The sequence below is a fragment of the Arabidopsis lyrata genome, assembly GCF_000004255.2.
Source record: "Arabidopsis lyrata subsp. lyrata unplaced genomic scaffold ARALYscaffold_5, whole genome shotgun sequence".
Taxonomy (NCBI): domain Eukaryota; kingdom Viridiplantae; phylum Streptophyta; class Magnoliopsida; order Brassicales; family Brassicaceae; genus Arabidopsis; species Arabidopsis lyrata.
In genome coordinates this window covers 1,948,498-1,959,998 of record NW_003302551.1, presented here as the reverse complement: position 1 = coordinate 1,959,998, position 11,501 = coordinate 1,948,498, and the positions used below count along the sequence as shown (strand labels likewise).

The following is an 11,501-nucleotide window of genomic DNA, read 5'->3' as shown; positions in this document are numbered from 1 at the left end:
CTTTGATTGTTGGTTTCCAGGAGAAACTGTTTCCCCGGTGAATTGAGTGTATTGTGTCCACGAATGCCCAATCTTAACTTGAATTTTCCAATGTGTTTTGAAGGGCTTAATGTCAGCAAGAGGGGTGAATGCTTGAACAGCTGCCATTTTCTTACAGAAATAGTGAAGTGGTAATGGTAAAGCTTTGAAAGGTGAGTTCTTTCTAATGCAGGTCCCTATATTTATAGTAATCGTATGGAGCCTTTAGTTTTATTAGGTTTTAGAGAATATAGGCCGTATAATATAATTTGGGATTAGGATCTTAAAGGTATATGCTTGATTTAGGGAGATTTATTTGCATATAATTTCCGATTTACTTGTTTGGTATATCAATATCGAACTGAATATGGATATTGAAGAGATTGTGTGATTTTTAATACCAACTAATAATGGAAATACAATTAGTTAGAATTCTATATCTTTCAATATAAAGAAATACAAATAATTGAGTTTTGCATTTAAAGAGATAATTTTTAAATTGGCATTGATAGTTTGTATTGATATGGAAAGATCTTTGCGAGATTTGTGTCTAATTATTAGTCAAATTAATTTAGAGAGTAGTATAATTATCTAATAAGTTACAATACTGTATCTTTCAATATATTATAGGGAGATATGGATTAATTAGCTTTGCATTTAATTCACCGTCTACACTATATATTTTTACATTGGCATTAATAGTTTGAGTTGATATGGTAAGATTTTTGCGAGATTTGAGTGCAATTAATCAAAAAATTAATTGCTAAATTATTCCCGATTTTAGAATAAGTAAAGAATATGCTTGATTTGTTATTATATGGAATATAAATAAATGCGTTTTATTTTAGGAAGTGTAAATTATGTGATTTGTTTGTTAAGGCAAAATATAGAGTAGTATATTTGATCCGGAAAAATAGTTATGGTAATGTTTGACTTGTGTGGCTAATGTTTTTATTTGCTTATATCTACTGCAGATTCCTAAAAAATCAAAAGGAGATTCATGATGGGCCTAAACATATTGTAAGCCCAACAGTCATCTCCCAATGACATAATCGGGTCAGCCATATTTAAAAAAACAGGATCCGGCTGTAGGATCCGGGATCCGCATCCCAACAGCGGGAATATTACAATTTTACCCCTCCGCATATTTTTTTATTTTGTCATCAAAACTTTAATTGTAATGGCATTCTCTTGTAATTATTTACAGATTGTAAGGTTATTTTTCAGGTAATCCTTCCCAATTGACCTATTACTGCCTTTTAAGTTATTGAGTGTTGAGACTTGAATGTGACATTAATTTGTTATTTTGGAGGATGATTTTCTTATTATCTACTCCCTCTCTTTCAAAATATAATGTTTTACTAAAAGCACATAGGTAAAAAAAAATTTCTTTTTAAGACTATTATTTAATATTTGATTTTGAAAAAATCAACCATTTACAGAAAAAATGCAGAGTATAAATAATTAAAAATATTAAATATATTTAATATTTGCATAGAAAGTTGTAAAATTTCCTATATTTTGAAACAAAGAAAAATCTTTAAAACATTCTATAATTTGAAACAGAGGAACTATATCAAATTGCCGGATTAAATCACAATTGACACGTAAACCTTTGGTAATAATTAATATGGATATACTTAACATAAAAAATCATGAATGTAACTGGATTGTCTAGAGTACATAAATAACAATAAAAAAACAAAAAAAATAACTAATCTATTTACACATAATTAATTTTGAATAAGTTTTTAACTGATTCTTAAAAGATTGTCTACAGAGTTATTGTGGAAATTGTTTAAAGGCAAGTTAAAGATGACTTACGTGGAAGTTGTAGATATGCTCAACTTGTGTGTGGAAGATTGTCGGTAGTTTATCGACCGCGAAGAGGTCTATACCTCCGACCGATGGGTTCCAAAACTCAGCAGAAGGTTCAATTTACACGGCTCTACAGAGATTATCAATGATCTTTAGAGAACAAATTTAGTTATAGTTTCTGCCTCATCTAGTTATGTCTTCAAGATTTTAAAGCATGTATATCAATTAATATATATATTCTTCTCGAATTGAATTGTATGTAAATGATTGAATATTCATAGATGTACAAACATACTATGGATATTTTAATTTTATGTAAATTCAAACTTATTTATTTAAATTGTGCACTAAAAGCTCACCAAGCATGAGTGCATGATAATATTACTATTACCAAAGACAACAAGTACAAATCAAACGAAATTTATGATATCAACATTGCAAAAATGGTGAAATACAACTGAAAAACTCAATGTTGAAAAATAAGAATCGAAGATCACACAAAGAAAAAAAACTTATAGAAATCTGCTCCTTAAAAATACATATTCTGCCATTGGAGGAGAAGTATTGTTCATTATGTAGAGGAAAAGATGAAATCACAAAATCTGAAATTAAACGTGATAATGAGGAATAAAGATTGGACAGTGTTTTCTTCACAAATTCAAATTTAACTAGACTCTACTATTTAGAAAAAAAAATTGACAGTTAAATAGACTCTACAATAAAATTTATTTGGATCATCAAACTAAACTATTTTATCATGTTAGAAATCATAAGTGTTTATTCAAAAACCAATTGCTAATGGTAGACTAACAAATGTTTCTTATATATATTATTTAATACAATTACAAATTTGACAACTCCATATAAATTAATTTTTATTTATTAAAAATTGCACTGTATACCAGTTTAACATAGCTGCGAGTTCGATCCTCGCCGGAGGCTTTTAGCCTTTTACCAATTTTAATAACTAGTTTATCTCATTTTTAATATTTCAGGGCCAAAAAGCTATTTTTCTTGGGTCTGAGTTTGACTAGAGAATCTCTTAGTCTTTCTTGGCCCAAATTCTTATGTTTTAGCATTTTTATAAATTCAAAAATTGTTTTCTTTTATTTTGTCAACTAAAAAGAATAAAATTATTTTCCTTTTCTGAAAACTTATTAAATAATTGTTTTCAGTAAGTAAATTCTTCAGCAGAATTTGTCATTTTAAATTTATTTTACGGTGAGGATTTGTAGCCTAGTAGTTTCTAGTTTCCATCGTTGTTTAAACCACTCAAATTCAAACTTGTATATATTTTTTTTTTGGTCGGATCAAACTTGTATATTATATGGTGTTAACAATTTTTATTTTATTTTTTAGTAGTTTCTCCAGTTTAGAACATAATACTATAATATATTCACATTATATCTTAATTTTATTCTGAGATAAGTAAGCAGCTAACTAACATTCAACATTTTAACTTTATAATACTGGGCCTCAATAACTTGGGAGTTATATAAACTAAAAAGCCCAAATTGAAATCCCCCTCGAAAAGCTTCAGTGAAAGAAAGTCCGTCCACGCGAAGGCATAAGCGCGTGACGCGCGTGTCATCTAAAATCGTCGTCGTCGTCCACCGACTTCAATCTGATTTGTAGAATCGCCGTTGGGTTTAACCAGAGAGATATCTACGAAGGATGATTATCGAAAGAGCTCGAGTTCCGTTGAGCCGATGGCAACAAGCGGCGGTGGCTATGGGATCTGCTATCGGTGCGTTGGTAGATCCTCGTAGAGCGGATCTGATCGCTGCTCTTGGTGAAACCACTGGTAAACCAGCTTTTGAAATGGTTCTTGAGAGAATGAAGAAAAGCGAAGAAGGAAGAGTGAGTCTTTTCATATTTCTCGCTTCTCTTATTGTTTGATCAAATCATTGATCTTTGATTGATTTTGAAATTCTTCGATTTAGCGATTCTGGAATAAGTAATTTATACGAATCGATTTGATTTGATTACCAATTTGATCAATGAATGATTTGTCTATGGTTCTAAGATTTTTGTTACGCTGATATTTGGTGGTATCTTTACTTTGAAGGCTATATTATTGGAGAGACCTCGTGTAGTGTCAGAGCAAGTAGGTCATGCTTGGGATCTACCTGAAAACACATTTGGAGCTGCATATGCTAAATTCATGGGCTCTAGAAACTTCTCTCCCGATGATCGTCCGCCCGTGAGATTCATGGAGACGGATGAATTGGCTTATGTTGCAACACGGGCGCGGGAAGTTCATGACTTATGGCACACTCTGTTTGGTCTTCCTACGAATCTTATCGGCGAGTCGGCTTTGAAAGTTATAGAGTTTGAGCAGATGTATCTTCCGATGTGTATGCTTTCTGTGATTGGAGGCACTGTGAGGTTCAACGAGAAGCAGAGATCAATGTTCTTGAAGCATTACTTTCCTTGGGCTGTTCGAGCTGGAAGACAATGCACTGACCTCATGTGTGTGTACTACGAACGTCACTTCAGTGAAGACTTAGAGCAAGTCCGGAGAAAATGGGGAATTATCCCTGCTCCTCAACATCCTAAATGATGTATTTTGTTCCAGTTTAATCTGTTTTCGAATGCATTCGAATCACTTAGTTAATGTCAATTCTCTTGTTAATGTGTAGTGGATTCGATTACTCTGAATCTCTGATGTTCAGAAGTTGTACACGCATTTGATGGTTAATAACAGATAACTTGGAAGTTTTTGATTCAAACATTTCAACAGAATATTACAGATAAGAGTTGAGATAGGGAGAGACAAGAAATCGACTTCTTATCATTTAAAGGCTCACATCAAACAGTCTCATAGTGAGATAACGCAGCAAAAGACAATGGATAGGCATATGCAATTATTTTACTTGCTACCAGTGAAGAGATAACCCAAGGATGATCCTCCTCCAGGAGCTGCATGAACTTTGGTCGAAGGACGGTCCTGGAGAGATAAAGAGAGAGAGAGAGTGTGTGTGTGTGAGTATCATCACCATTTCAATTCACGGGTATTCGAGTAATGGACACGAAAACAAAACATACAGTGAGGAAGTTGCCGGTGTTCTGTCCTTCAGCTCTGGCATAGTTGTTAACAGGAGTTTTGATACCAGCTGGAATCTGCTTGTTAAGCTCTGCTGGCTCAACAGAAGTAGTAGCAGTCGTGAGTGCGGTTGCGGTCGCAGCTGTTACTGGTGGTGCAGTTCCGTTGTTAGCTTCAGTAGGAGCAGGACGAGGAGCTGGAACTGGCTTAGGAGCAGGAGCGTCACCACCACCAAAGAGATAATCTAATGAGCTTTGACCTCCACCACAGCTGTTTCCACGACCCATTGTATAAAATGAAACCTAGCACAACAAAGCAAAACCCGAAATCTAATAAGAAACTATAACTTCGAAGCATCAGAGATAACAGATTCAGAGCTGTAACAAAGTGAGTCTGAATTCAATTGTGAAAATGCTGCTTCTAGTATCATCAATGCATCATAATTTCTTAAAATTCACAATCAGATATGCAAGATTCAGAGTTGTAGCAATGTCAATTATACAAAACCATATAATCATCAACTCGAAATTCAAAATTCTCGAAGAATCTTGGGAGAATGAAACGAAGAAACCTAGTTTTTAGCCAATATAGGAACAAGAGCGAAGAACAATCAGATCTAAAAGCAGCGAAATCAAATCACCATTTCTAAATTCCTGAATCTACGAAATCACTAAAGACGTAATCTCTTAAAACTGAGGATAAAAAACACCGTAATTCGAAGCATAATCGATGAATCGAAACGTATGAATCTACGATCTAACTTCGGCTAAGACACCAGAGAAACGAAATCAAAGCGATCTGGAGAATTTTAGGGTTAGAGAAACAAACCTTTTTGGTGAAATTCGCGATCAGATCTAGAAGAAGAAACTGAAGGAGAAGAAGCAAAACGCAGACTCGGAACTGACAACTGAGTCATAATAAGCGAGCCACTCTATTTATAAGCTCAGACCGGTTTTGTTTGTGTCAGGGTTCCGGTTTAATATATCGGTTAACCAGAAAAACAAACGATTTCAAATTCTGATTAAATAAGACAAAAAGATTCACATCTTTCAGCGAAATATCTTCATTAATAATGATATTATTCCAAAACCGGTGATAATTTTATTGGAGCTTTGTGAAATTTCAGATAATTATTTTGGATTTGGAGTAAAAATTATTCAATTAGTAAAGAGATAACCAGTGAAATTATTGGGTGATTTAAGAAATTTCACGACGATGGTGAGGTTCGTGGGCCATTGTCATGTAATGGCCAGTCTTTGTCATTGTTCGAATCTAATAATTATTAGCCGTTTTCATCATTTAAAAATTTGAACTTTGAAACAAAAGATATTTTGGTGTTTCTGAAGAAAACAAAAATTAGAAACTTTTTTGACTTTGAACTGTTTTAAGTCTCATGTAGCAGCTGCTACTGCTAGTTCATGTTTAGTGTGGTTGAAGAAATAATTTCCAGTTGCAAGCAAAACATTAAGCTCAAAACACCAAATTGCCATGCGAATCCTAAACCGAAAACAGTGGAAGTCTCTTTTTGTCTTTCGGATTCGGTTTTGAAGGCAAGCGTTTGGACTTCCTGAATGATGAATAAGCTTCGACTTCTTTGACTGCCAATGCGGGTAAAAGTGAGTTCTTTGCGGTTTGGAATGGCGATTGACCACTGCAGTTGCAAGAGTTAGGAGAGATGGAAAACAACCTTACAGGCGACAACATCAGCTTCATCAAAGAATATTATACTTGGAGAAGCAAGTCGAGCTCTTTAAAATGTAGATCCGCAATAATGCTTCACCTTCTCCAACATACATAGAAAATAGCTCTGCACAGCTGAATCGCATCCCACATAAAAACACAAGAAAAATCAGTAAACATGTTTCACAAAGAAAGTAGGGTTTTTCGTAACTTTCTGAACTATATACCTTAACGAAAAGAAGGACGCTTGAGAAACATTTGCAGTGACTTAAGCAAGAGTTGTCTACTTGTCTTTGAATAACCTGGAGGAACATGGAGAAGTATCCCACGAATCAGCGATATGCCCATTTTCACAAAAAAGCAGCTGAATGTTTCATTGCCCATTCAACAGCTTGCTGGAGCTTTTTCTGTCACAAAGAAATAAACCATTAATCGCAATGGAGAAAACAGGACGACCAAGTAACAATGAAAGTTTTAGAAATTTATTTACCTTTAGGTCTTTAAGACCACCAACATCGTCCCATGTCACTTGAGATGCCTCTTGTTATTCTTGGACCAACCACGGATTTTGCAATCTTGAAGTCTTGCAATTTTAGTATAAGAGAATCTTAGGATCTTTTACTTGCAGATATGGTTGCTTTATGACAAAAAGCTTCCAAATCTGCTCAAACATAACCGTTTCAAGATGTTGCTATGGCTTGAAGACCGACACTAGGATCTAAATTGACTTTCTTTGTGTACAGCGGATCAAAATCTAGTCTAAGAGAAAGAGCACAACTAAATGAAACTGGATTTATCGGTATGTAAACAAAGTAAATGTGTTCTCAAAGTGAGAAAAAACCTATCATTTAGGATGTTGAGGAGCTGGGATGATTCCCCAGTTTCTTCGAACTTGCTCTAAGTCTTCACTAAAGTGACGCTCATAGTACACACACATGAGGTCAGTACATTGTCTTCCTGCTCGAGCAGCCCAAGGAAGGTAATGCTTCAAGAACATTGATCTCTGCTTCTCGTTGAACCTCACAGTGCCTCCAATCACAGAAAGCATACACATCGGAAGATACATCTGCTCAAACTCTATAACTTTCAAAGCCGACTCGCCAATAAGATTCGTAGGAAGGCCAAACAGAGTGTGCCATAAGTCATGAACTTCACGCGCCCGTGTTGCAACATAAGCCAATTCATCCGTCTCCATGAATCTCACGGGCGGACGATCATCGGGAGAGAAGTTTCTAGATCCCATGAATTTAGCATATGCAGCTCCAAATGTGTTGTCTGGTAGATCCCAAGCATGACCTACTTGCTCTGACACAACACGAGGACGTTCCAATAATATAGCCTTCAAAGTAAAGATACCACCAAAGATCAAAACACCATTGTAACCAAAATCTTAGAAACAAAGACAAATCATTCATTAAGTAAAATCTTAATCAATTAAAACCTAAGAATTGTTCATAGCTCAAATTGTAATCAAATCGATTCGCTAATACAAAAAATCTCCAATTCATTCACAAATCTATGATTTGAAAAACTCACTCTTCCTTCTTCGCTCTTCTTCATCCTCTCAAGAACCATTTCAAAAGCTGGTTTACCAGTGGTTTCACCGAGAGCTGCGATCAGATCCGCTCTACGAGGATCTACCAACGCACCGATAGCAGATCCCATTGCCACCGCAGCTTGTTGCCATCGCCTCAACGGAACTCGAGCTCTTTCGATGATCATCGTTCGTAGAGTTGACCTATTGTATAAAACGAAACCTTCCAACAGTGGAATCTACGATCTAAGCTCGCCTATGACATCAGAGAAACGAAATCAAAGCAATCTGTAGAATTTTAGGGTTTGAGAAACAAACCTTTGGTGAAAACTCGCGATCAGAGATATAGAAGAAGAAGCAAACGCAGACTCCGGTATTTATGAAGAAAACAAAATTAGAAACTTTTTTACTTTTGAGCTGTTTAAGACTCATGTAGCAGACGCTACTCGTAAATCATGTTTAGTGTGGTTGAAGTAATAGTTTCCAGTAGCAAGTAATATTAAGCTCAAAACACCAAATTGCCATGAGAATCCGAAAACAGTGGATGTCGACTTCTTTTTGTTAATCGGAATCGGTTTTGAATCAGATCTTTTCGCTTTCCTGAATGATGAATAAGTTTCGACTTCTTCGATTGTCAATGCGGGTTTAAGCGAGCTTTTAGCGGTTTGGAAATGGCGATTGAAGACGGCGGTTGCTTCGATGTTTTCTCTAAGTGAGACAGTTCCGCTTTCTCTGCATAGACCCTCGAGCTCGGCACCTGTAAAGAGATCGGTTTCTTCAGCTATTTTCCTGAGATCCACGTCGTCTCCTAGTCTCATGTTGCGTGTATGCACTTGCAGTATTTCAAACCGGGCTTCTAGATCAGGCGGTGGCACGTATAGCACCTAAACAAGACATTTGAAGAAAAGGGTAACAATAAGGTTTGTTATTTCAAAAGAACTCGTCTGATCAAAAGATACAATACGAGGACTTACAAGATCAAATCGACCAGGTCGCATAAGAGCAGCATCAATTGCATACGGGCGGTTTGTGGCAGCCAAGACGAGGATTCCCTAAAACCAAAACTCCATCAATATCATTGCAACCCAAAACAAAGATAAAATCTTTAAAAGCCTATGAGCGTTTGTTTACCTTTGCTTCTTCAAGACCGTCCATTTCGGTTAACAGTGTAGATAAAAGCCTTTCTCCAACTGTAGAACTATTGCTTGAGCTCTCATCACCTCTACGAAGACAGAAGGAAATAAATATGTTAAGAAGAGTCTATAACACGAAGCAAAAGTTAGAAGAGATAGAGACAAACCTTTTACAGGCAACAACATCAGCTTCATCAAAGAATATTATACTTGGAGAAGCAAGTCGAGCTCTTTGAAATGTATTCCGCAATAATGCTTCACCTTCTCCAACATACATAGAAAATAGCTCTGCACAGCTGCATCGTACCCCACACAAAGACACAAGAACAAATCAGTTCCTTAAACCAAGTTTCACAACCAAAAGGGGATTTCCTTAAACGTGATCTATTAAGTTCTCAACTTTCTAATCAACAAAAACTATACCTTAAGGAAAAGAAAGAGGCTTGAGCAGCATTTGCAGCAGCTTTAGCAAGAGTTGTCTTTGAGCAACCTGGAGGACCATGTAGAAGTATCCCACGCATCGGCGATATGCCCATTTTTACAAATGCAGCTGAATGTTTGATTGGCCATTCTACAGCTTGCTGGAGCTTTTTCTGTCACAAAGAAACAAAAAAAAAAAAACCCATTAATCGCAATTGAAAAAACAGGACAACAAGGTGCAAAATGAAATATTTTTAAAAAGTATTGACCTTTAAGTCTTTAAGACCACCAACGTCGTCCCATGTCACTTTAGGGATTTCAACTGTGATGCCTCTGTTTATACTTGGACCAACCACAGATTTTGCAATCTTGAAGTCTTGCGATATTAGGATAAGAGGATCTGAGGATCTTTTACTTGCAGATATGGTTGCTTCGCGACATAAAGCTTCCAAATCTGCCCCAACATAACCGTTGCAAGATATTGCTATGGCTTGAAGATCGACACTAGAATCTAAATTGACTTTCTTTGTGTACAGCTGAAAAAAAATAGAAAACATGACAATCACGAACAAACTTCCTATTTACGAAAATCCCATTTAAGAAATCAAGAACTCGATAATTACCTGCAGGATTTTTAAACGATCATCCTCATTTGGCGTGCTCACTTCAACTAAAGCATCAAATCGTCCTGCCCTTCTTATCGCTGGGTCAATCGCATCCACCCTTTTGACAAGATCGGGGAAAGCCATTGGATCATTGCATTCAAAACCGATGTTACTTAAAACTAATATACTGTTTATGGTAGACAATAACCTATTTGTGGATGCTACAACAACAACTTTCGGTGCAGATGATGAAGGCTTGTTTGAGTCCATGAGTGTAAATAGTTGAGAAGCAATACGAACATCTTGCTCTCGTCTGCATTGTAGTGAGAACCAAAGTATTCTCATTCTCTTAAAGATCTCATTAAAGATAGCAACTATAAACTAGGGGTGACGCAATACCTAGCATCACGACGAGGACAAAGAACATCGATTTCATCAATAAAAATCACAGATGGCTTGTCTGAAACAGCGTGAGAAGAAGCCTCAGCAAAAGCTTCCCTTAAGACTTTCTCGCTTTCTCCAGCATGTGCTCTATGTACAGAATGAGGGCTAAACAGAGCATTTGACACACAAAGACAAATCATAAATCCGCTATAGTCTCTATCACTCCAGAGCATAAATTATACAGAAGCTACAAAACAAAAGTACCTTAAAACAATCAAATGTGCATCACATTCTTGGACAACAGCACGGACCAAGCTTGTCTACAAAATCCAAAATTTTCAATACAGAGCGGTCGAATTAGCTTCTGTAAGATCAAAGCTGAGAACTTTGAAGAACCCAACACACTGAAAAGTTCAAGCTTGAAACAGAGTTTCTACCTTGCCGGTTCCAGGAGGACCGTAGAGAAGCAATCCTCTAGGCCACTGCAATGATAAGTAAAAGCAGAGCTAATTAAACAATTGAAAAACGAAGAGAGAAGCTATGAATCCAACATATGTGTTTATGTGTGTACTTTGAGACCAAGAGTTCGAGCTTCGAGAGGGTAACGAAAAGGGAAGATAATGAGTTCTCGAAGCGCTTGCAGAGCTCTCTCGTTGCCACCAATTTCAGCTTCCGCTCGCCATTTCTCATCGCTGACGATGTTGTCGCAGACACTGCTTTCGGTTTCCATCAAAAAGAACCAAGCTTTGGGGTTACCAAGTTGTGGGCTTTGCAGGGGTTTATACGCCGGAGTTCGCAGATCACCACCGGGGCACGAAATTGATTTTCGACAATAATGTTAGGGTTTTTGTTTTTTTCTTGTG

At 36.4% G+C, this 11,501-nt stretch overlaps 4 protein-coding genes and 1 long non-coding RNA gene across 7 annotated transcripts; 2 read left to right on the top strand and 3 right to left on the bottom strand.

Annotated features, from left to right (window-relative positions):
• Positions 1–107: 107 nt before the first annotated feature.
• LOC110228722 lies at positions 108–1,261 on the top strand. Its single transcript, XR_002332228.1, has 2 exons — positions 108–191; positions 993–1,261. It is a non-coding gene; the product is annotated as an uncharacterized LOC110228722 (long non-coding RNA).
• Positions 1,262–3,267: 2,006 nt separating this feature from the next.
• LOC9311294 (ubiquinone biosynthesis protein COQ4 homolog, mitochondrial) lies at positions 3,268–4,554 on the top strand. The gene is made up of 2 exons (XM_002876845.2): positions 3,268–3,696; positions 3,905–4,554. Exons 1-2 carry the CDS (start codon positions 3,511–3,513, stop codon positions 4,397–4,399), a joined length of 681 nt encoding a protein of 226 aa, XP_002876891.1. The 5' UTR covers positions 3,268–3,510; the 3' UTR covers positions 4,400–4,554.
• LOC9311293 (protein SPIRAL1) lies at positions 4,526–5,811 on the bottom strand. Its single transcript, XM_002875179.2, has 3 exons — positions 5,711–5,811; positions 4,885–5,184; positions 4,526–4,786 (listed from the first exon to the last, which is right to left on the bottom strand). The coding sequence occupies exons 2-3, from the start codon at positions 5,167–5,169 to the stop codon at positions 4,709–4,711; spliced, it is 363 nt and encodes a 120-aa protein (XP_002875225.1). The 5' UTR covers positions 5,170–5,184; positions 5,711–5,811; the 3' UTR covers positions 4,526–4,708.
• Positions 5,812–6,236: 425 nt separating this feature from the next.
• LOC9311292 (ubiquinone biosynthesis protein COQ4 homolog, mitochondrial) lies at positions 6,237–8,428 on the bottom strand. Of its 3 annotated transcripts, none has more exons than XM_002875178.2 (5): positions 8,099–8,428; positions 7,404–7,901; positions 7,053–7,321; positions 6,790–6,969; positions 6,237–6,697 (listed from the first exon to the last, which is right to left on the bottom strand). In XM_002875178.2, exons 1-2 carry the CDS (start codon positions 8,282–8,284, stop codon positions 7,407–7,409), a joined length of 681 nt encoding a protein of 226 aa, XP_002875224.1. In that variant the 5' UTR covers positions 8,285–8,428; the 3' UTR covers positions 6,237–6,697; positions 6,790–6,969; positions 7,053–7,321; positions 7,404–7,406. The 3 variants fall into 3 exon arrangements, with proteins under 3 accessions (XP_002875224.1, XP_020879825.1, XP_020879826.1); XM_021024166.1 differs by having other exon boundaries at positions 7,053–7,316; XM_021024167.1 differs by having other exon boundaries at positions 7,053–7,223.
• Positions 8,429–8,481: 53 nt separating this feature from the next.
• Positions 8,482–11,496, bottom strand: LOC9311291 (cell division control protein 48 homolog B). Its single transcript, XM_002875177.2, has 12 exons — positions 11,210–11,496; positions 11,076–11,120; positions 10,903–10,958; positions 10,654–10,803; positions 10,463–10,567; positions 10,273–10,372; positions 9,919–10,185; positions 9,653–9,822; positions 9,397–9,525; positions 9,228–9,318; positions 9,071–9,148; positions 8,482–8,980 (listed from the first exon to the last, which is right to left on the bottom strand). The coding sequence occupies exons 1-12, from the start codon at positions 11,366–11,368 to the stop codon at positions 8,525–8,527; spliced, it is 1,806 nt and encodes a 601-aa protein (XP_002875223.1). The 5' UTR covers positions 11,369–11,496; the 3' UTR covers positions 8,482–8,524.
• Between the last annotated feature and the right edge of the window lie 5 nt (positions 11,497–11,501).

Excerpts from the sequence above, each read along its gene's own strand:
- LOC9311294 (XM_002876845.2), top strand. The coding sequence starts at position 3,511 with ATGATTATCGAAAGAGCTCGAGTTCCGTTGAGCCGATGGCAACAAGCG. Across the intron at positions 3,697-3,904 it reads AGAAAAGCGAAGAAGGAAGA|GCTATATTATTGGAGAGACC; the intron begins GTGAGTCTTTTC and ends TTTACTTTGAAG.
- LOC9311291 (XM_002875177.2), bottom strand. The coding sequence starts at position 11,368 with ATGGAAACCGAAAGCAGTGTCTGCGACAACATCGTCAGCGATGAGAAA. Across the intron at positions 11,121-11,209 it reads CTCGAACTCTTGGTCTCAAA|TGGCCTAGAGGATTGCTTCT; the intron begins GTACACACATAA and ends TTATCATTGCAG. Across the intron at positions 9,149-9,227 it reads ACGGTCTTGAAGAAGCAAAG|GGAATCCTCGTCTTGGCTGC; the intron begins GTAAACAAACGC and ends TTTTGGTTTTAG.
- LOC9311293 (XM_002875179.2), bottom strand. The coding sequence starts at position 5,169 with ATGGGTCGTGGAAACAGCTGTGGTGGAGGTCAAAGCTCATTAGATTAT. Across the intron at positions 4,787-4,884 it reads ACACCGGCAACTTCCTCACT|GACCGTCCTTCGACCAAAGT; the intron begins GTATGTTTTGTT and ends TTATCTCTCCAG.
- LOC9311292 (XM_002875178.2), bottom strand. The coding sequence starts at position 8,284 with ATGATCATCGAAAGAGCTCGAGTTCCGTTGAGGCGATGGCAACAAGCT. Across the intron at positions 7,902-8,098 it reads AGAAGAGCGAAGAAGGAAGA|GCTATATTATTGGAACGTCC; the intron begins GTGAGTTTTTCA and ends TTTACTTTGAAG.